The sequence below is a fragment of the Dreissena polymorpha genome, chromosome 6 (genome assembly GCF_020536995.1).
Source record: "Dreissena polymorpha isolate Duluth1 chromosome 6, UMN_Dpol_1.0, whole genome shotgun sequence".
Classification (NCBI taxonomy): Eukaryota; Metazoa; Mollusca; class Bivalvia; order Myida; family Dreissenidae; genus Dreissena; species Dreissena polymorpha.
Genome location: NC_068360.1, coordinates 7,543,304 through 7,569,088, shown reverse-complemented (window position 1 = coordinate 7,569,088; position 25,785 = coordinate 7,543,304). Strand labels below are relative to the sequence as shown.

Here is a 25,785-nt window from a genome sequence, read left to right as displayed (position 1 = left end):
CAGAACTCTCCAAATTATTCAATCGTTTCGCGTTTTAACGCTGTATAATTTTCAGGTTTTTAAATCGTCAAAAGATGCATACAATGGCTATATTAGAGCATGCTAAATGTTCAGTATTACTGTTTCCTCACAAATATCATAACAAAATCGAAAATTTGCGAATCTGAAACATTTTTTTTCAATTTTGTCAATTTACCAAAACGTGAAAAGCCCCCTTTAAATGCAGTAAACAGTTGCAAGCTTGTTATTAATGCCAGTGCTTTTCAAGACCCAAAATGCTGTAAATAGTTGCAAGCTTGCATACAATAATTTTTTAAAGGATAAATACGTGTCTTATACACAGTAATAGATGTTGATTTTTTATGTCAGCTTTTTTAAAATGAAATTTAAAATAATGAAAGTAAGATCCTCATTATCCGCATTGCTTTTAGGCGGTCTTTTGTTCTTTATTAGCCTTTAACATATACACCTTACTCTCAAACAATCAACCGTTAATTGTTCCCTTTAAATCATAATATGTCTTGTTCTGAGAAAACTGGGCTTAAGTCATGTGCGTAAAGTGTCGTCCCAGATTAGCCTGTGCAGTCCGCACAGGCTAATCAGGGACGACACTTTCCGCCTAAACTCGATTTTCGGTAAGGAGGGACTTCCTTGAAACTAAAAATACCATTAAAACGGAAAGTGTCGTCCTGCACAGGCTATTCTGGGACGACACTTTACGAATTAAACTCAGTTTTCTCAGAACAAGACACATATATTCTTACCAGACAAAAACCTCCTATTATATACCAAGCATGCTTCACCAAGTATAAAGACACTAATAATTGTTTTTCTAAACAGTTCTTAATAATCTTAATTACCATGATGACCACCCATGTTTCGCTTGTTTCATAATGTAGTCAGCGATTTGGTACGGATCTGAACTAACTTAAACATGCATAATTATAATTATCATGTACTATTTTGATTAATTGACCAATTAATCAAAGAACGTCTATCAGTAGCGATGTCCTGTTTGCCATTTCAATTCAATTAACCACATTTCTCAACGACTCGAACAAACAATAGAAATTAATAACTTAAGGCCAGCCTCAAAACGCGCTGGAAAACTGGGGGGACCATTCGCGCACTCATTTGCGCCACATGGCGCCAATAGTAGGGAAAACAATATGTGTACATCCAATGGTACACTATTGAACAACCACTGAAATATTTATACATTAGGATTTAAAATTTCACGAATATAACTTTGTATTATATTGCAGTTGGTCTAGTGTATTCGACGAACATTAATGATTCTCAAGCATATAAAAACAATAGCAACCTTAATCAAAACATAAAACAAGCCCTCAATAGAATTGCAAATTGCAATGGTATTCTTCAGCTCCCCATTACGTAACGGTTACAATACATATACCCATTTTTGAAGGATTTGTTTTTTGTTTTTACAAGGTTTAAAAGTCTTTAAATGATAAAAAATGACACAACAATTTGTATCGACCATCATCACGTGGTGTGAAATGGCGAAACAGTTATAAAAGGCTATGCTCGGAACTATTAGAGCAAAATCGTAGTTCATCGGACCCGTATTCGCCAACTGTGACATTAATTTTTTATTATACATAACATTATTGAAACTCAATGACCACGAAGTACAATTATAGCATAAAATTTGTACCACATCTAATAAAAGAATTTCTTAATTAGACAACTTTTTAAGACAGATTAACTTAGACAAACAAGAAATAAGCAATTTTTGTCCAATTAGGTCTCTAAAAAGCGTTTGTAGGTCGGCCATTTTTTTTGGGTCTTTTCGATAACATTTAAACCTACTCACAAATCATTTCCCACTTTTATAAGGATGTTTAATGACAGATAATCTTCGAAATGTCATTGTAACATATTTTCTTTATATATTATTGTTAATTTAACGAACTAAATCGAATGTAACAAAATTGATAAAACCTCAACCTGCAATATGGTCGGCACTAAACATACGAGTCGGTCGTGTAAATGGAAGCTAGACTTCTTTTAAGTCTTATGCAATATTCAATATTATCATCCTGTATATATTGTAACGGAAGTATTCATCTTGGGGTAACTAGTAAGTCTATTCTTTTAACATTCTTTAGTCTAATAATTTATTGAGACATTTCAGAGAGTGTTAAATTCTGAGGTATTCAACCAGTGTGTAGTAACTCGTGCAACATGTTGCGATTAAGCTGTACATTGTATTCACGCTGATCACAGTCCTGGTACTTCCGCAAAATCAACACTTGGTAAATGTGGGTAGTTTTAGCGAGTCAACCGGGAATTATAACAGAAGACCCACTCGTGTGGCCCCAGCAGACGTTGAAATTGTATTAAAAGTGATTGTGCAAGCTACTGGAGACATCTAGTTCCAGAGTCGAACCTGGGCTCCAAGTGCTCGGTTTAAAGTACTTATAATGCATAGTTATTCAAATGAATATTTTATGCGACTAAGTAAGTTTTGGTTAAGCGTTGGAATATACTCTTTGACTCCTGTGAGGTCTGGCGCCGGGTTGTGAAAACTACTAGACCAAGGTGCTTCTGACGACAGCGCTTTCTTTGAAATTTATTCTCGTGCCCATCATGTCTTACGTTATGTGACTTTTAAGAACTGATCGTTTGAACTGTATGTATACATGTGCCGATTGTTTTGGTAAAAGGCTTGAATCACAAGTTGACCTTAAACTGTTAGTTTTAAGTGTACCAGTTTCATATCGTACACTGTAATCACAAGCAAGAACGTCATGCGCACAACAAAGACTTGTGGCACTATCCTGATCTACATCAACGATCAAGTATTGCAAATGTACCGATATATTATGATTTAGTTTTTTATTTTACATACTGGATTACAAATGGTTAAATAAGAATTTGCTTACCTTGTACTTAAATCTGTCATGCCATCCTTGTGGTATGTATGTCGCATCTCGAGCCAATGTGTCTTTGACGGCCGGCATTTCGTCGCTTTTCATGTTTTTCAATGCACTTTCTCGGATAATAAAAGTGTAGCAAAGTTGCGAGCTGTACGAAATGTTATTAGTTCAAAATACACCAATTAAAAACTTAGAAAATTTATTGAAAAATGGCGAGATAAATGTCAACTTACTCTGCTGACCTCACTGCGGTACATACGATTCAAAGTAAAATATTTACGAACATTACGAATCAAAACATTTTCATTTCCAAATTGTTCCACCTTATCCACAATTTCTGTATGACCTGACCTACTCACTGTGACATACTTTATAATGCCTTAACTGAAATAGACTTGGTCAGATAAACTCATATTCCAATGTTCGTATAGTTGCTACACAAAACTGACGTTTATGCAACTATTGTGACAGTTCATACGATTACAACACACGTCAGTCCACGGATTCTGAGCCTGCACCGATCGCATGTCACAATCGTGCGTCCCAAGTGAATAAAATCTTGATGCAGACGTCGCGAGATGACACCGCTTTGATAACTCGAAATATTGAATAGATCAACAAATCAGCCACTTGGTCAACGCCGACCCAAGCATGCACCGATCTAGATGACAAGCGCGCGATTGTAATTGAACGAAAACTGGACGCTTGTCATTAAAAACGTACCATTCCACTGCAACTGTGTGGACGCAAACTCTCGACTTACCACGGATACAAAAAACATGTAATTGTTGACAGGTACAGTACTTGCCGACGTCAACTAAATAATTACTGTTTATGAACGTTGTTTTTATTGACATCGCTGGAATGTTTAGATTGCTTAGATATTTTGTGTGGTTGTTATTTTTTGCCCATAAGTGCAGTTTAATGTTAGGCGTCCCAGTTTAGATCAAATCAAAATAGCACTGAAACTCAGTCAGTAATCGTTAAAGCACAATAAGAATATTCTGTGTATACATGCATGGTTAAATAAGTGGGATGTTGTCCATTTAACCATAATTTGTGGCGCAAAGTTGAAACAGAAATAAGTGGTATATAAAACTATTTTTATACAGGCCAAGTATGTCTAGTCACAAAATAGAATGTATCGTACAACCCATTTCTTAAAGTAGTTTTTAAGACTGGCTTGATATAGATCATGTTTTTTAATTACTTTTATTCGAGCAAATTTATGTTATGATGACATTGCATTAAAATTAATATATAACATATATTGACAAAATTAACATCAAAATAATCAAATTTAAAGTTGTGTGGGTTCGCCAAAAAACACATCAAAATGTATGCAGCTCGTGTAATAAGTTTTGGTTTCTCATTTATAATAAAAGTTTGAACTCAGAGATAATCTTTTTTATTATAATTTTATTGACTCTCATGAATAAAGAACACCAACCTAATCATGAAAATGAACATCAACAACACAGCAGGTGCCGATATGCATATTAATTACAAAACACGTATATGATTAAGCGAGAGTTTTAATTAACCGCAGAGACTTAATTGCAAAATATTCACAACATGTTAAATACATTTTACAAACGAAATTCAAACGAGCTGTGTGTATAAATATGAACTCTCTCGCGGACACCAATTGATCGATCAATTGACGAGAAAGGAATGGCGGTGGCATTAAACACAGCAAACTCAAAAATGAAAAATACAATTAGATTACATATTAGGCAATTGAATTCCATTCTACCTAACATGAGTCCGCACTTGCAAAATACGCTAAATTAAGCGACTAAAATAATCGCAATTCATGAAAAAAAACGCAAAAAAGAATGTTCATACAAACATAGCATAGACGTATAAATAAATAAATGCGCTCGATAAGATTTTTTTTGTTAGGAGTATCAGCTGGTTCAAACAGTTACATGTTGCATTAAAAGTTAATCCTGAAATAAGCTAATATCTAAAAATACACAGATCTATAACCACTTTCTTGATAAAATCTTTGACTGCTAAAAAAGCTCCTTGAGGGTAATCTTGTCTTATTTTGTAATCAAAGGAAAACTTAATGTCAAGTTTTATTAAAGAAGTTCAGTGCTTTTAACTTATACATGTATCATTAAACATTATAAATCGTGTTATAAATATTAACTTATTTTAAGAATGGTTACGCACACCACTACATACAAAGAATTAGTAGAAACTCTAAGTTAATGAATCTATATACGTTCTCTCAAGAGCTTGGTGACAATTTCTGTACAAACGCACAGGCCGTTGTTACATCTTGCTCCCAAGCTACCATTCGCTCGCTGTTGGATCTTTTTCGCTTTCATCTGTTCTACTTCCACTCCCGACCGGACTATTTCCAGGCGGATGTACTTCGTCTGGCGGCCAAATCTTCCTTGCCTTACTCCCCCTCTTCCACGCGATGCAGAGCACGAAAATTACCAGCAGACACATCAACAGGCAGACGGCAATTAGAATCGAACACGTGTTTACTGAAAATAATGTGAGCGTGCATTATGTACCGGTAAAAATATTTAAGATAAATGAAAAACGACGATAAAATAAAAGTCAACCAACTTTTAAATTTAATTACATTACTGTAATAGTATAAACAAGAAATATCTTTAAAAATATAAACGGCGTTGATATTGTAATGTTTGCGACCAGTGAATAGAACTGAATGAAGCGTCCATGTATTTAATGAAGGTATAGAGCGATAATAAGATAATATATTTACTGTATTTACAAATAAGAAAAAATAAGAACAAGAAAAGGTGAAGTTGTATGTTTTATTGTCAATAAGTATTGTAATGATTAGGTTTTCATAATTGAATGAGTAATACATAAGTTTCAATAGGAAAAGAAAACATATTCGCCAATGAAATACTATGAACATAATGTTGGAATGAAATAAAATATAACGTGTTATAATTTGTAAATATGTTAGTAGAATGTAAACATAAAAGGCTCAATATTGCAAGCATCATAGTGATATTTTGCAGAAAGATATAACTTTATTTTAAAAATGAACAAAACAAAGTACAAAGAAACATATTTACACTAATAAACGCAAATATGAATTAGAATAAACCAAAGACAGATTAGGTTAGAAACAAGTGAAAAATTGTGGCATTGGAACAATAATGTTGCCAAATGTAAACATATGAATGAAAATAAATAAATATTAATGTACATATTTACATATTTTGTTTGGCTAAACAGGGATTCGGCAGTGCAATCCAGAGATTTATAGTTGAGGACTTTAAATAAACTAATAATCCTAGTTAGCATTAAGGAAGTAAATATGTTCTATATAATAGTTTGATAGAAGTACACAATGATATTAAATTAATATAAACATTATGTTATGTTAGGATTCTGGATGTTGCAAAAGGCATCAAGGAAGTGTTTATTGCATTAGAGAAAAAAGGCACAATAAACATGAGCATGTAAAGCGATGGTGTAATCTGAATTTTTAGAAAGTATGCAACACGAAAGTGATGTACATGAAATAGTTACAAAACAGTAAACTGTACTGTGAAATTAAACTTCGTTATTTACTGAAGGTAATTGTGGGGATTTATTTGCATAATGTTGGAAATTAATAACAGATGAAATACAAGAAAGGTATGATGAAAATGAATATGACCACACATGTGCGATGTGTAAGTGAAAAACACATGCACAATCAAAGTAAGCATTGCAAGCGTATAAAAAATGTAATATTGAAGAACATTTCCAAATTAATCATAGGAAATATATGTACACGATGTAAAGGCTGTGTAACGTATAAACAACATGTATGACAGAGATATTTTGATAACAATCTTCATATGTAAAACATGTAAATAAACATTAACATGGGAGTTATGTAAAGAATGCATGTTCAATTATTTTGACAAACATGGCAGACACTAAAATGGTAGGTTTTTATATTATATTATTAAATATGAAAATGCGAAAACAGACAAACACAGATTTCATGGTGGCACTGGAGAATCAATACGAGAGCAGGGCGTTCCGACCTAGGCTTCTGCATGCTCGTCTCCATTCTACGACGTGAGGTAAGGAACAGTGGTCTTGACGATTCTTCTAGTGTCAGAGCACGCGCTTGCCCATGTGCATAGAAGGAAATTCAAGGAAATCCACGGAAAACTATTCGACACCTGGGGCATATATGAGGACGATGAAATTACCACCACACAACTACGGAGGAGATGCATCCACATCGCAGGCCTTGAGCCCGATTAAACACATGACCAAATCCACGACGAAGACGTCTGAAAAGGAACATAGTCATATAACAGACAGAAGTCTGACTGTACTGTTTGTTGTGTACATAATATATGAAATGATTTCTGTTAATGTAGTATTATTGAGTGGAGTTGTATTTTAATGTAGTGTGTACTATTTTGTTGTATTTGATTATGTCTTTATATGTAAACATTTATGTTTAGTGCAAGATTGTTTGCAAATAAATGGGTGTGTTGTGAAATGTAAATATATGAGTATATTATTATTTGCCGTTTATTGAGTAGAGTTGTATTTTAATGTATTGTGTAATATTATGTTGTATTTGAATAAATGGATTTTTGTGAATCATAATCAAAATTGTGTTATGTAATTTAAGTGCATGTGTATACTCATATGTAAAATACTTCAATTTATTTAAATGTATTTAATTAATTAAAAGAACAGATACAAAACTATGACTATGTTGTTTTACATGGAAGAAAGGTGGCAATCAAAGGTACTAAAGTTTTCCCCTATATATTACCTTTGTGACGAACCCTCTACCCGTTTTCTACAGTAAATTCAGTGTTACGAAACTGCAATGTGACGAAACTGCAGTGTGACGAAACCTCCGTTAACCAACTGGAATATAGCGAATAATCAATAATTAGGTAAACATCGTTGGCGGTGTTTGAACTAAATTGCGACCGATAAACAAAATAAGAGCTGTACATCGAAAACCCGCAGAACTAAATGGAATATGCGCTTGGTGAAATCTACCATTAATTATTCTTACCTTCTTGAAATAAAAAAATTCTTCAGCAATCGTTGATTTTTTCTTGGGATACACAACCGCAGTACATCCGCATAAACTAATGTGAGGAAATATAGTTCCATAACAATTATGATTATGACGCCACTTGAAGCGATTTATAGTAATTACACATTTAATTAATATATCAGTGAAATAAATCTTGCAACAGACAAACACTAGTATAAATTATTACATTTTTACTTGAGAAGTTGACGTGTACTACTACGCTGTTTACAAATTTATTTTAGAGTGGATCTCACTAAACACTGTAAAGTCACGCAAAGGCCACAAAGATAAGCAAAGTCGGATCAAAACACAAATAAGATAACCAGTGTATCCTTTATTCAATAAATTTAAGACTATTAGGGGAATAAATTTAGGAGATACACAGATTTTAACATAAATATGTTTTTAGTTGGTCTACAGTGGTGTTGATATAATTCCAGGCAATTTATAAAAAAGGAATTCCAAGAGTTACAGTGGGTTTATTGGACTTTGCGTGCATGTGTTTGACTTTCAGTACATTTACGGCATGTTACGGCATGTAAACAATAGCTTCTTTTAATTTTAGAGACATGTAATTAATGCTATAATGCTTCGTATACTAAGGAAAAACGTTTCGATGCAATGTATAGAGGATGGTTTTGTATCATGCCAGTTTTTAATTTAATGTAATTTACATGTAATTTACAATATATTCATATTTCTGTTCAAATGATATGCATCCAATGTTTACAGTACTTTTTGTATTATTAGTCAATGCACAAATCGGATTTATTAATTTGGAACCTATTGGCGGGAATTTTTATATGAATTTTACTGGTCATGATTAAAGGTCACCTCAGATCTAAAGTAACGATAAACAGTTACGTCGAAAAACAGTCGGCGTTGAAAGTATTGGTATGTTCTAAAATAAGATCCGAGCGATTAAGTGACTACTAGGGTTCAATAATTAACTATGCATCGTTCATACTGCAAAAACTGTATTTATGTTTCGCTAATGGAGAACTTTAACACAATAACAAGTTAAATGTTTTTCAAAACATTGATAACTTCATAATTTACTCGCAGAAAGAGCATTCAAATTCACCATTTATTGAAATCATTGGGTTTATAATTATGTGAACGCTCATTGCTGAGCGTAAATTGACACGACCTCCACGGAATCTTTACATTTTAATTGATACGGGCCATGATTGGAGCTAAGACATTGCTCTTTATTGTTCGATTGAGAAGGATTAATATATTAGTTCTTTCCTTATGTGAATTATTACATGACACGTAGTTAGTAAATTTGCTAATTATTATATTCAGTTCTAGAATTAGAAACATTACGCACATCTGTTAGGCGTTGTGTTATCCCTTCCCATCATTATCTAAAATCAATCTACGTCAGAAGTGGATTTGGCCAAAATAATATATGATAATTTGGTTAAAAGGTCAATCTTAATAAATAACATTTTCTATTAACTACGGAGGAAGATGCGATTATTGTAGCAGTATTATCCCACAGGGTGGGCAATATATAGAAGTGAATGAAAGAAGGACACTCGACATTATATTGAATGACGGAGTTACAGCAACAAATAAGCCTTTCGAAAAGCATGACAAAACCTTTAATAATGTTTGAAAAATAAATGATTTTGTCGCATACACAAAATCGGTCCAGGATCGCACATAATGGAAATAATGAGAATGAACCGTTTCAAGAGTGATATCCAAATTTTCAAGCGTGTGAAGAATATGTTACGTCAGAACTTAGGTCCAACCTTCGCTGTATCAAATTGATATTAGTTGTGCTTTGTGAACAGAGGGTTTAATACATGTGCGTAAAGTGTAGTCCCAGATGAGTCTGTGCAGTCCACACAGCCTAATCAGGGACGACACTTAACGCTTTAATGATATTTTCTGTTCATAGAAAAAGTCTCTTCTTAGTAAAAATCCAGTTTACGCGAAAGGTTTCGTGCGAACTGCACATGCTAATCTGGGACGACACTTAACGCATATGCATTAAACCCCCTTTTCACGGCTCATAAATTTTGCTTTAAAGAGTTAACATATAGAAATCAACACTGAATACGTTGTTATTATCCCACAATCAGGTGGTCCAGTCAGTACACACTTTTTACATGGCTTGGACTAGTCAATCAAGATACTAAGTATTAACTTACCTATATCCGAAGTGTCGTCCCCAAAAATTGAAAATTTGATTGAACACCAATTTGACTTCGTATGAAGGGTATTATACTTCTCCGATGTAAACAAAATATTGTCTGAATATTCGGTTGCTTTTGATATGGGAATTGAAAGTGAGACTGCTTTAACATTGACTGTCTGCGAAAAGGCGGATCCGGATTTTGTGGTCCAATTATTTCCTTGATAATTCGCAGGTAACGATGTAGAGCATGACGCGTATGTTTTGTTATTGGGACAGGCTTTACAGCAAGATTCTAATTCATCAGCGTCGTTCATGGACTTGTTGCAGTATGTAAAGCAATCCGTGTAAGACACATTTTGTTCACAACACAATTGGCGAACTCGTGTAGCCATCTTAGCATCACCGGGAATGTTCGGACCACATGCAAAACAGCTCCACCCGACCCATGTGCTGTATTCGCACGCATCCACAAATACGTCACTGTTGTCAATAGAACTGGCAAAGTTGCAGTTAAAATTTGCAGATGCTTTTGTAGGAAGATACATTGAAAATAATGATGCCCACAATAAAACATAGGCGTGTATTACACCGATACGTTCAAATATATATTTCATGACTACCATAGAAAAAATGTTCACCTATGCTTGTTTACTTATGTCTGCTCAGTTTTGTTCCATTGACGATCCATTAAAATGTATCACATAAAAAGTAGATTTTCTTATTCTAAAGCACTCACAATATTGACCGTCAAATATAGGTACTTTTACAATTGAAGCATAAACATTCGCTGTACCTCCAGTGAAATTTAACGAGAAATTCGAACGTTGATAGTGTTATTATAGTTATATATAAGAATCCCCTCCACACTTTATTTGATCTGTGTATCAAAGGAATTAAACCATGCTGTTATAATCTTTCTCTGCAAATCCTGGACGGATTATGCATTTCAAGCAAACATCGTTATCTGTAAAATAAAGTTTGCAGTGCAGCATTAAGGAGTCCTATAGTCCGATAATCTTGTCGATCAGTTTAATAATAATACCATAGGTGTCAAGTAATCTATATTTATATATAAAATGATACAAACTACTGTTTAGAAATATCTTTAATGCAATAGCACGTGTTTGCTCGGAGGATGTGTCTCTGACCGTATATAATATATTTTTATATCCTGTATTGCGATAGCGGGGCCTGTGGAATTAGTATTTTACTCCCAAACTCCTAAACAAACATTCCTTTATCATGTAATGGGATAATTTTGTGTCTTCAGCGTTTCGTTCTATGGAAGCCTAGTTCAACTTTTAATTACGTTTCATATTTCATTATGTATAACATTAATTGACTCTGTCGAATAAAAAGATTGAAGGTGAAAAGTCGAACGACAGATGTGGTCTTAAACGGATCTTTTCACGTTTTGATAAACTGACAAAATTGAAAAAAGTTGTTTCAGATTCGCAAATTTTCGTTTTAGTTATGATATTTGTGAGGAAACAGTAATACTTAACATTTACCATGGTCTAATACAGCCGTTATATGCGATTTGACGATTTAAAAACCTGAAAATCATACAGGGTTAAAACGCGAAACGATTGAAAAATTTGGAGAGTTCTGTTGTTGTCGTTTAACGCTTGCCATGAACATCACTCAGGCGACATGGATCTCTTGGGCATGCGTATGTCAACCGCCGTTACAAGTGACGCTCGTCATTAATATCAAAGTACTAGTACATGTACCGCTTGCAATTGATATCACACGTGCGTTATGTATCTTGAACATGGGTATACAAACTACTGGTACACGTGGCGCTTGTTATGTCACGCATGCGACATGGATCTCTTGAATATGCGTATATAAACCACCGATACACGTGACGCTTGAATGATATCACGCATGCGACATTGTTCACTTGAACATGACTATGCCAACTAAGGTACAATTGTCTCTTGTAATAGATGTTACTTGAACATGGGTATGCGAACTATCGATGTACATGCCGCTTGTACTTGATATGGCACATGAATTTATGTAACATTTGTATGAAACTACCGGTAAATGTACCGCTTGTAATCGTGCCACCAGTTATAACAATGTTTAACCGTATAGTAAATCTCATTGTCATTTTTAAAACCTAGATATGCCCGATACACCAGTCACTCGTGTCAACCTGTTCACTTGAAGGAAAGTAGTAATTTGTATTGATATGGCTCCTTTGAGGTAAGAATAATAACACATTGTATGCATAATAGTTATATTGATCAAAAAGTGAAACAACATGATACCACTATACATCACATTACAAAAACTGTATACAAATACGAATATTTATTTGCAGTCAGGCCACAGGGCCATTATACTTAGTTTAATTTCATAATTATATAAAATAACCTGAATAGTTAAAGAAAACAAAGTCATATGATGCAACACGCATGCACTTTCGTAGAACAAATGCTGCTATACATTATAATACCACCAAAACAAGGATTACCTTATAATTAACTACCTATAACATGTAAGCATGCAAAATAGTAACATACTTATAAAGTAACCTAAGAATCAGTATTTTTATCAGATATAAATAAACAATGCAATACAAGCATGCAGAATTAAAATGACAGCTAATTTGCATGATAATTACGTAGTTGTTATATATTAGCATGCAAATACACACATTTTGCAATCAAAAATATGTGCTTGTCATTTTCATCGGCCATTAACATATTGAACAAACCAAAGTTTCAATTTCATTCAAACACTGCGGAATAAACAAATCATATCTGTGTTATATAATGGGCACTGCATAAACACAGGGTACTCATCTTCTACATTATAAACATGTCGCATAAGACAAAATTTACAGTATCTATGATCACGTATATAACATACAACAAGAATATCAGTGAAACTGATGGATGCTCCCCGATGATGCGCTATGTCAATCTATGTGTAAATAACCACCTTAAAACATTCTATTATTAGCCTCGGTGACATTGACCCCAGTGACCTCAAACCTCATCAAAAGGAAGAGGTCATGCAAGGTACTTACATGCCAAATATGAAAGAGATCGTTAAAGTATTGAATGTGCTATGAGAAACTGTGACAAAAGTGTGACGGAAAAATCTATTATTAGCCTTGGTGACCTTGACCCCAGTGACCTCATCAAAAGGTTAAGGTCCATGCAAGGTACCTACATGCCAAATATGAAAGAGATCGGTAAAGAATTGAAGTTGCTATGGGAAACTAGTGAGGAAGGACAAACTGGAAACTATATACTCCGGCGAAATTGTATTTCGGGAGCATAACAATTAGGAAAAATATGAAAAAAACAAATTTCAAGAATAAATGCTACAACAGAATCAGGAACACTGATAATAAAATGGCTTTTGTAAGGTGCATGAAGACAGCGAAATGAATACTGCAAATCATACAAGTCACAGAACATATCATTGACAATTTTTCATAAATGATTCAACTATAAAGGTGCCATGATGGCACTATATCGCTCATCTGACTGTTGTTTTTGTATATAAACTTGAACTCTCTTCCTGGCCATTTAAAAGAAGTGTTCACTATGAGCAAATAAGGACAAATTTGCCTGTGAGTTGGGTATAGCATATTTTAAAATTCACGAAGGAGGTCAACCAGACGATGTTTTATGCCAATATATAAGCTTTCATTTTGGTTGCCATTGCAACCAGATTTATGCATGGAATGCATTTCATTTAACAACTTTGAAAGAGGTTCATGCAAAAAAACTCGTGCCATGTTTCATTAAGTAAAAAATGTTGACCCATGACGGACCAAGACCATTCACAATAGCTCACCCTGAGCACTTTATGCTCAGTTGAGATATAAACACAAAACAATTATTGCATAATAATACATAGTATGTGTTTACTCGCTCAGACTTTAAATAGAAAAAAGCATCAAAAGATGCAATAGTAAGTATTCAAAGTTCAGATGAACTTAAAATTATAGATCATTTAAGTATCACATTAAACTAACCCAGCTAAAGCAATTCTTATCTTTTTTCATATGATAATTTTTTCTTCTTATTCCATTCAGTTATTTAAAAAGAATTGTAGGTAAAAGCAATAGTGTGACTGTGACATCTGACGGGCCGACCTTTTAATGCATTGTATAAAGCTGTTGAATTGTTCACATATTTCAGAATTTACAGATTCAAAGCCTTGAAGTCTGCTAGCTGTAAAAGCACTAGAACATTTGTGGGAGTAGCCATGGAAAATGTCATGAAAAAAATGTTCATTTTTATAGTATCCACTTTCTCTGTTTAGGCAATATTCTTGTAAATTACATGCAAAGTCATAAAACACGTCTTGTGGAGGGGTTTCTAAATAGCTATAGAGTGATAATGCGGGATCTTTTCTTCCTTCTGCCCCAGTCATGAGGAAACCATAGCAATGTCCATGGTCTGCACAGAACCAAAGAATTAATGTTGATGTTCCTCGAGCAGAAGTTTCAACTTTAGAATAAAGCTTTTGACATTTTTCAAATTCTTAAGTCGTATCGTCATGGTCTATATTTCTTTTAACACAGCTATCATTGTCAATGGAAAACTTTCTTACACTTCTTAACTTTAACCCAGATTCATTAAAATAATAGGCCCTTCCAAACTTTTCAGGATTGTATGTACCCAGTTGAGGTACAGATGGTTCTGGTTCAGTAACTTGCAATGACATTGATTCATTAATTTGATATTGCAAAAATAATCTAATGTCATCAGGCAATATTTCATTGTTGCTTATTAAAGACTCGCAAATTAAATCTCTTAGTTCAGGTGCAAACGAACGAGTTTCATTAACAATACTATTAAATCGATCATTTTCAATATTGGGGCTATTTAATAATAGTTGAATTTTGTAACAATATGCAGGGGGTACAAGGCTTGTAATGGACGCTGTTGTGGCTAGCATTTTTAAAACATTTGAATATGCAACTCGTTCATTATCACTCATTTGATAAATCTTTCGAAGGAACCCAAAACTTCAGAGGGCAGTGCTTGTTTTAACAACTCGATACGGTCCAATAAATCCCTCTCTGGAATAATTTCATTCTCTTTAATTTCATTCAGTTCTTTCCGAGCAATGTAATCTAAAGAAGTTCGAAGGTTAATCATTTCTTGTTTGTCAATTCCATTCAAATTTTCAAAAAAAACATCTATCCATTCTACGATGCAGCGTATTATTAATGCCCAAAGCATGGTTTGTTTCTGTAATTTCCTCATAATTTGAATTCCGAAATCCAACCCCTACTTTTGTACCATCACAGCACAATCTCTTAGGACCATAACCACATACACCACAGGGTATATGGAAATCTATTTTCATGTTTGAGGCCCAACTGAACCAAAAATTAAAAAAAAACTGTTTGATCCATAAACCTAGCCTTATTGTGGCGAGTTTTATACATCTCATTTTTAAACTGGCAGTAAGAAGAAAAAGTGCAACTAGAATTCATAACCATAGATACAAATTCCCACCCTATTTCATCTCCTGCTGCTGTATCCCTACTTAATACATGTAAACAATCTAAGTCCCCTTCATCGCAAAGAATTCTGCATGGCTTACTAATTGAATTATAGCATTCACGTATATGAATGTCACATTTTACAGGTGCAAAATTTGTGTAAATATTTAATGTCCTTTGTCTTTCGTGTATGGTCAGTCCATTTTCACTGTAATTATCGTCATCTTCTCGCTTGAGCCAACCGCTTCCACAGGGACCGGTATTGTCTGGAATATCTGGAAATAATACAGGTCCTTTTAGGCAGCCATCTGAACATCGAACAAGGTTAGAATCATTCCACTGATCACGTTTTATGATATTTTTCCTTAACTCATTATTGTCTTTAAGTCTGGGAGAATGTTTACTTCTACACTTAAAATTCCAAAGTCCAGATTCCTCATTGAAGTTATTGTATGCAGCAGTACTTAATGTAACCGAAACAGGCATTTCATCATCAATATTGTCATCAAATAACTGCTGTTCTTCATCATCATTGTTATCAATATTTGTATGAATTAAATCTTCCCACATGTGAGTATATGATTTAAATAAGTTTAAGTGCCTACAAACCTTCGTACCACCACAAAGTAATACATCTATTTTAAAATTCATGATATTTCATGTAAAAGTTATTAAGAAACCAGTAATTGCAACAAAACTGCTCAATGAGTCAATTTTCACCAATTAAGGGGGCATATCTCTTGAGCAAAGAAGGATGTCTGAACAGAATTTGGGATTGGTCCACCGCAGTATAATGATGCATATATTTATTTTAAGTTTCATGATGATGAAATTCCATGCAACAGTTGCTGAGAAACTTCCTATTTCACTCTAGATCTTTCCCTATACCTGTTGCTCCATAGTCCATGTATCTCACAGAAGGCACATGGTGACTCAGTTCCCACAGCATGCTGTTTGCGCTCCTTATCCACTGGCAGTAGTTCCTCAACTGTGCCCCTGAGAGTGGCCATCGGGGAAACATTCTCACATCAAAATCACGTGGAAGAATCACGCAAAGCACCACGTGTATTTCAGTACACACACTGAATACAACATCAAGGATCTCAGTCACACAACTAAAAATAACAAGCAAATTCATTGAATTGATATACCCTGCCAATATGTTTCTGGACACAAAAGTGTTATATTTGACACTAAAGAAGCATTTTTTAAGAAACAAAGGGCCATAACTCTGCTATTAACAGATGGTTTACGATGCCATTTGGCCTGCATCATCCTCTTATCCATATATATACTCATACCAAGTTTCAATGAAATCCGCCAAAGCACTTCCAAGATATGGCTCCGGACACAAAAGTGCTGGACGGACAGATGGAAAGACAGACGGACAGACAACCCCAAAACAATATCCCTCCTCCTATGGCAAGGGATAATAAGGTAATGGTATTAGTTGCTCATTGTATTATCTTCCCATCACAAACAATTATTAAATAGAGATGTGTTCGTCAGAAACACAATGCCCCATATTGCGCCGCTTTGTATTATTTTTTTTACCTTTGACCTTGAAGGATGACCTTGAACTTCCACCACTCAAAATGTGCAGCTTCATGAGATACACGTGCACACCAAATATCAAGTTGCTATCTTCAATATTGAAAAATTTATGGCCAATGTTAAAGTTTTCAGACGGACAGACGCCATATATTTGACATTTGACCTTGAAGGATGACCTTTCACCAATTAAAAATGTTCAGCTCCATGAGGTACACACGCATGCCAAATATCAAGTTTCTATCTTTAATAATGCAAAAGTTATGGCCAACGTTGAAGTTTTTTTTCCCGACGGACGGACAGACTGACACACATACTGACTGACGGACAGTTCAACTTCTATGTGCAACCCTACCGGGGGCATAAAAAGTTACAAACAACTACAAAAATATTTGAGAAACTAACTTATTTTATTTCATTAAAATGCCAATCCAAAAAAATCTAATAAGAAAATGATACTAAGTTGATCAAGCTCATTTTTATTCATGCTGCTAAGCTGTTCAGTGGCGGATCCAGGGTTTCTAGTTAGGGGGTTGGTGTGGACATTCAATAATACAGGCCAATGTAAAAGCATAATGGTGTAGTGGATGTGGTGTCCGCCTAGTGATAGGGAGTTAGGAGGTTCTCATTATCTTCTCCATAAACACCAAGTTCTGGTTCTTCCCAGGAACAGACTCGAGTGTCTCAATAAGCATAGTGCGTTCCCTGCAATAAAGCTAAGGTAAATAGGTTAAATAAAAACTTAAACTGAAAAATTACTGTTCAACATACCGGTAGAAATCGCTATCCTTGCAGCAAACATCGTTAGAGCCAAGATGCAGGTACAATATGTCGTAACAACCTGACATCAGCTCTAGATGCAGCAGCTTTCTAAAGCCCTTCCGGTCAGACACATACTTTGCACCTGCATAGTAAAATAAGATCTTCCATTTGGAATTGGTTTTCATTTGCAATATTTTTTCTTGAGTTGTCATTTGTTATTGAATATTATGAAAAATAGTCATCATTGCTATGTTCGAGACAAGCAAGCTTATCTTTGTTAATATTTATCTCACTTGTTCTATGTTGCGTCAAATTTCTGGATTTGCAATCTTTTTCCCCATTTTGGTTACAGCAGAAAGGGTATTTTGCTTGATTCCATAATACATGTTTTATCAGTGTAATAATATACATGACGTGTACATGTAAATACCATGAAACTGTTAGGGTAAAATATCTTTTTGGGTATTGAAGCAATATTCAGTGGAGTTTTAAGCATTTCTTTAAAAACAAGAGATGCGTTTGTTGGAAACACAATGCCCCCTATTGCACCGCTTTGAAGCCATGTACATGTATTCAAACTTTGACCTTGAAGGATGACCTTGACCTTTCAACACTCAAAAATGTGCAGCTCCATGAGATACACATGCATGCCAAATATCTAGTTGCTATCTTCAATATTGCAAATTTTGACCTTTGACCTTGAAGGATGACCTTGACCTTTCATCACTCAAAATGTGCAGCTCCATGAGATATACATGCATGCCAAATATCAAGTTGCTATCTTCAATATTTAAAAAGTTATGGCCAATGTTAAAGTTTTCGGACGGACGGAACATTTGACATTTGACCTTGAAGAATGACCTTGACCTTCACCTTTCATCACTCAAAATGTTCAGCTCCAGGAGATACCCATGCATGCCAAATATCAAGTTGCTATCATCAATAGTGAACAAGTTATGGCCAATGTTAAAGTTTTCGGATGGACGGACAGACGCCATATATTAGACATTTGACCTTCACCTTTCACCACTCAAAATGTTCAGCCTCAGGAGATACACATACATGCCAACTATCAAATTGCTATCGTCAATAGTGAAAAAGTTATGACCAATGTTAGTTTTCGGACGGATGGACAGATGCCATATATTAGACCTTTAACCTTGAAAGATGACCTTGACCTTCACCTTTCACCACTCAAAATGTGCAGCTCAATGAGATGCACATGCATGCCAAATATAACGGTGCTATGTTAAATATTGAAAAAGTTATGACCATTAAAGTGTTCGGACGGACGGACAGACTGACAGTTCAACTGCTATATGCCACCCTACCGGGGGCATAAAAACAATTATTTGGTACACAAAGCTTCAAATAAATATTAAAATTAGCAACCTTTTTTCCAAAGGCAGCAACAAACACTGCAGGGCTAGATTGAACTTTACCGGTACGCAGTTGTTTACAAACATCGACAAAGCGGGGGTTTGGGGGCGGTAGCCCCCGATACTAAAGAAATATATAGGATAAAAGGATAATAAGGTGTTGCGTAAGTTGTTATGTATTAGGTGTTAAGGGTTAGGGTACGCTGTTTGATGTTAAGTGTTGCGTACCGGTAAAGTTCAATCGTCCCCACTGCAGTATAAGACAGTAGCTAAAATAATTATGCCAACGCAAAAATCATCAAAAGATTATGGCGGCAATTTATATCGACTATTTAAGACAGTAAAAGGGGTAATATAAAGCAGCATGCCACAGAAACATGTTGGGTCTCACACTCAACTATAAACAGTTAAAAATTATTCACCAGATACGGGCAGAAAGTCAATCCTTGCATTTGGAGGACATGCAGACTTCAAACGATGGACATTGGAATCCCCGGCAATAAGAACACGAACATCGCTGCTGCACCAGACATGTTCTTCACCTGAAACAGAATAAACGGCTCTAGGAGAAGTGCCCCCCGGAGAACTGCCCCCCCCCCCAAAGATTTTTCACTGGGCGGAGAACTGCCCCCTCACTGTTTTTTTATAGGGCGGAGAACTGCCCCCCCTGCTGATTAATAAGGGGCGGAGAACTGCCCCCCTGTCAGAATTGATGACCCGGAGAAGTGCCCCCTAATTAAAGAAATTTCGCGGCTATATATAAAACGAGTATTATAATGACAATAACGCCAGTAACTTTCTTGCTATTATGTCTGGAAATTGAGTGAAATTTCAAAAGAAATATAAAGTTGTACAAGTATTAAAGTTATAAAACGGCAAAAAAATACCTGCCTCGGCATGGACGTCGCCATCTTGATAATCACGTTATTTTCGTCTATGTTAACAAAGAAAAACAAATCACTTTTTGCTAATAAAAAGTTTTCGCGGCTGAATTATTTGATATTTTCCCCGTTATTAAAACAAACAATTAGCATGCAATTTAATCCATCCGTATGCAAGCTGAAAACAATAATTTATTTGTTTGTTTTCGCCAATTACGGATTTGGACGGTTCAATATAACAAACCCGTATGCGGCTTTATTCAAAGCTAACAAGTTCTTAACAATTAAGGTCGGTCCGGTCTACCAATTAAAAGATCGCGGTGCTTATCGTTAACGGTAACAAGTTCTCTGCCTGCCTAATTAGCTGCTAATTAAAGCAACTGTTACCGATTTTGTTTGTTTGGCATGTCGACATGATCTGCTCAAAATGCTAACTGTTGCAGATTATACGTATGTATGAATGTATGTTTTGAACGTTTATGTAAGCATGTATATATTTTTTAATGTATGTCTGAATGTATGTATGTATGATTGTAACTGTGAATGTATGTATGCATGTAATGTGTGTATTTATGTATGTTATTTTGTATTTCACATGAATTAACTAAACAACATAAATAAATTGATTATTAATTCGACTTCACTTTACTTTTTTCTTCAAGTCAGCTAAATTATTGCCTTTGCTTTGCCTATTAATTTACTTTTTTATACGTTTAGTTACGTTTTTTTTTTCCATGGGTCAATACTATCTTTATAATGTAAATTAATTCCGATGTAACTTTTCCTCCATAAGTACTGAGTTGCACGTCTATATTTAGTTGCGACACATGGCCAGTATTAACATGCACGCGTTTCCTGTGTGGATCTCGACTATGTTTCGCGCTCTTATTAAAACACGACTTTTACATGGCATTCATGTATAGTGAGTGGTGAAGATGCGTACCAAGGGTCTTAAACAGTATTATCACATGCCTCTAGACAATTTGTGTTATTCAGTTCGATAAATGGCAATATACTTGTACTGAAATTAATTTGTTACCGGATAAAATGTGTACGGCGATAACGTAAAATTACCCGTAAGTATTGTTTTCACTACGTAACTAATAACTTATATGACACCGGGGGGGGGGGGGGGCAGTTCTCCGCCCCTACAGATTTGATGGGGGGGGGGGCAGATATCCGCCTACTAAATTCTGACAGGGGGGGCAGTTCTCCGCCCCTACCGATTTGATGGGGGGGGGGGCACCTCTCCGCCACCTTTAAAATAAGAGGGCAGTTCTCCGGAGCTTCTCCGGATTCCAGAATAAACAAAAGGCTTCCCGAATCAAATCAAAATTTATTTATTGTCGGTATGAGAATAACAAAGGACATCGTTCCACGAACCCTGGGGTAGTTTAAAAACTCAAAATACAACACGACAACAAACAAACGCCCGAATTCAAATACAATCCGAACCTGGATTTTCCAAACAAGTTTAACAACGTTCAGTTTTTAAATAGGTAACGTCGCGAAATCAAATTACAAATTCTAAACGAGCACTTTCAAACGATTAAATGTCACGCAACGCGGTTCTCTTAAACTGCAACGTAGTCTCTTGTCAACAACAGCTGTTTTATAGTATGTAAGCTTTGGTCAGTATAAAATACTGACGAGAATAAAATTCTCTGGACTCTCTAAAAACCCTTGTTAAACAAGTTCAAAACAGAAAGGGAGATCACCACCACTTACTATAGCCTATCCTCTCCCCTGATTCAAGATCAGTGTTCTGATTGGCCAAAATGATTTGGGCGACCGTGGACCAACAGGCCTCTGGATATAGTAATGTATTTGTTCTGGTACGCAAAATAGTCTTTAAAAATTTTCCACACAAACTGTAAAACGAGAAAAAATATCACCATATGCCTCGATTCAATTTTACACAGCATGCGAATTGTAACACATTACGACCGCGAAAAGAAGATTTTACTTTGATATATATTTTTTTTTCGAAAGAAAATGATCAAAATCCAATATCGCGGCGATTGCTCCTGACAAAATCATGAAATTATGTCGATGTCAACATACATGTACATGAAGATTTACACACAGAGTCGTTCTAAACATAAATTATCAAAATAACTATACTCGCCTTATTTTTTCTTGGACGCTGGTGATGGCTTTTGATGGCGTCTAGATCTAGCCGTCACATCCTGTAGTTTGTGACCCAACACAAGTTAATCCGTCATAATTCTATTAATTCAGGGTTCGCCAAAACCGTCGGTCCGCAGGTCCTGACAGGCAAATTTTTCTCAGGACCGACGAGTGATTTAAGATAATCGGTCCGACAGACCGACACAATCGAATGAAAAATGGTTTCAAAAAGATCACTCAAAGTGTATAATGTGCTATTGGATTAATAGAAGGTAAATGCGTTTTGTTCAACTTCTGTCAAAATCCTTTTTTGTTACCTTCATTTTGATGTTTTGATGTTTAAAGTTGGATTAGAATTGACTATCACATGCGAGTTCAAAATCAACGGTCTTTGTTTAAAAAGCAACCGGGTGCGTCCGCCATTTTGTTTGTTCCATTTAATTTCTCCACAACAAAAACCGCATGAAAACTTGTTTCAACAGGCATTTGTGAGCATTTCTGTTAAAAAGTTCCATTATTATATTGTTCTGGGAAGGATTTATTTTAATTGACATACCAACAATTTCTGAAATCAAACGAAGTTTTTCCACCCAATGTACTATATTTCGGATAATTTAAGATTCGGACATGTGTTAATTTGTTGTTGATAGATTGTAGCATTAGGTTTTGTGTTATTTCAGACAACAACAATGGATGGTGGTAATTATCATGGGCCTTTCTATCAAGTAATAGGTGTGAAAGACATTAATTTAATTGAACCTGGAAATCAATTACCTCAGCTAAGAGAAAATATTTTAACAATAGGTGTTGTTTTAGAACTTGGGAAATTGGCTAATAAACAGAAATTGAAGTCATCCAAAGAAGTGTGAATGGATGAGTGCAATTAAGACAAACTTGATTGGATGTCACCCTAACTTTTCAAGAACACGGATTTTAAGAGCTGTGGAGGCTAAAAACAGTTTGACATGCCTTTGGTTTATATGTGGTTTATTATTAATATAATAATTGTTTCATTATATCGACTTTGGACATGTTTTTATTGTATTTTAATTTGATCAAAACCAATTAACACCTAAAAGGTACTCTCTTTTGTTGTGTTTTGCTGTTATAGTTTAGTCGGACAGTAGGACTGACAGAAACTGATTCGGACTGACAAAATTTCAAGTCTGTCAGTCCAAATGATTTCATTGAAGGATTTGTTACGACGCATAGAGAACCCTCAGTAACATGTATGAATGAAAGTGTACGCAGTTGTTGCACTTAAGTATTACTTGGGACAAACTGATAAAAACATCGGTGCATGATTTCATTGAACGATTTGTTACGCCGCATCGAGAACCCTTAGTTAACATGTATGAATAAAAGTGCACGCAGTTGTTGCACTTTAAGTATAACTTGGGACAAACTGATAAAAACATCGGTGCATGATTTCATTGAACGATTTGTTACGCCGCATCGAGAACCCTTAGTTAACATGTATGAAAAAAAGTGCACGCAGTTGTTGCACTTAAGTATTACTTGGGACAAACTGATAAAAACATCGGTGCATGATTTCATTGAACGATTTGTTACGCCGCATCGAGAACCCTTAGTTAACATGTATGAATAAAAGTGCACGCAGTTGTTGCACTTTAAGTATAACTTGGGACAAACTGATAAAAACGTCGGTGTATGATTTCATTGAACGATTTGTTACGACGCATAGAGAACCCTTAGTTAACATGTATGAATAAAAGTGCACGCAGTTGTTGCACTTTAAGTATTACTTGGGACAAACTGAAACATACGTCGGTTTATGATTTCATTAAACGATTTGTTACCACGCATAGAAAACCCCCAGTTAACACGTATAAATGAAAGTGCACGCAGTTGTTGCACTTTAAGTATTACTTGGGACAAACTGATAAAAACATCGGTGCATGATTTCATTGAACGATTTGTTACGCCGCATCGAGAACCCTTAGTTAACATGTATGAATAAAAGTGCACGCAGTTGTTGCACTTTAAGTATAACTTGGGACAAACTGATAAAAACATCGGTGCATGATTTCATTGAACGATTTGTTACGCCGCATCGAGAACCCTTAGTTAACATGTATGAATAAAAGTGCACGCAGTTGTTGCACTTAAGTATTACTTGGGACAAACTGATAAAAACATCGGTGCATGATTTCGTTGAACGATTTGTTACGCCGCATCGAGAACCCTTAGTTAACATGTATGAATAAAAGTGCACGCAGTTGTTGCACTTTAAGTATAACTTGGGACAAACTGATAAAAACGTCGGTGTATGATTTCATTGAACGATTTGTTACGACGCATAGAGAACCCTTAGTTAACATGTATGAATAAAAGTGCACGCAGTTGTTGCACTTTAAGTATTACTTGGGACAAACTGAAACATACGTCGGTTTATGATTTCATTAAACGATTTGTTACCACGCATAGAAAACCCCCAGTTAACACGTATAAATGAAAGTGCACGCAGTTGTTGCACTTTAAGTATTACTTGGGACAAACTGATAACTACGTCGGTGTATGATTTCATTGAACGATTTGTTTAGATGCATATTTTATGTTTAAAAATAGCTTAAACAGGTTCAACACACTCTTTTTGAGGTCATTTCGATATGTGTCGAGTATACATGCCACTAGAGCATGTGTATTTTGTGTTAAATGGGGGCCGTTTCAATAAACATCTTACGACAAATTTAGAATACGATACATATTTTAAAGAAAAATTACGTAAAACACCAAGGCATATTATTACCAATTTCGATTAAATTTATTCATTTCATCATGGTCATACCGTCGGAATACGTTGTGCGAGGATATTGATCAACACCTTGTATATTTTCTTTTCAAATTTTAGTCGTAAATTAAGATTTTCGTACGATCTTTGATGAAACGACCTCCTGGTTACATACATGAAAATTGACGATTTATGAATTTATAATTATATGCATAGTTTTGAGACATATATGTACAACACAATTGATATTGATGTACAAGTTTCATAACAATATTCGAGCACATTTGAGGAAAATATTACTTCGCAGTTAATATAATGCTTAAGTTATTTTGTATGTTTAGGCAACGTAATCTACAGATACTTAACAGAGAAAAGATATGGGACGCAATTTTGGTTAACAGCCCGTAATCCATTTTGCCGAACTGCGTTTTGTTTTTGTCCATGTCGTCTGTTTTCCTTGTAGATTACCTTTCTCTACCATCACCTTTGATACTTTACCTAACTTATTCACACCCAAATTGCATTCTTATACCAGTTCATATCCGTACCCGGTTTCCAATGTAATAGGGTTAAACGCTTCGTAGAATGGAGCCTCGGGGGTTCTCATTTTTCTCTGGGCGTTTGTCAGCGTACATCTTTTATACTTCAATAGGACAGTCCATGTCAACTGTCATATAAAACATAAAAATTCGTAAATGCGCATTAAAATCTATAAAATCCGGAGG

General features: G+C 35.1%; 1 protein-coding gene across 1 annotated transcript in view; it reads right to left on the bottom strand.

Moving 5' to 3' along the window:
• Positions 1-16,470: 16,470 nt before the first annotated feature.
• Positions 16,471-25,785, bottom strand: part of LOC127834191 (uncharacterized) — a 33,116-nt gene continuing 23,801 nt past the window's right edge. Inside the window, exons 2-5 of the mRNA XM_052359834.1 lie at positions 21,907-21,987; positions 19,720-19,839; positions 17,928-18,060; positions 16,471-16,720 (exon numbers count right to left, since the gene is read on the bottom strand). Coding sequence (XP_052215794.1) covers positions 16,471-16,720; positions 17,928-18,060; positions 19,720-19,839; positions 21,907-21,987 — 584 coding nt within the window. The remainder of the gene's footprint in view (positions 16,721-17,927; positions 18,061-19,719; positions 19,840-21,906; positions 21,988-25,785) is intronic.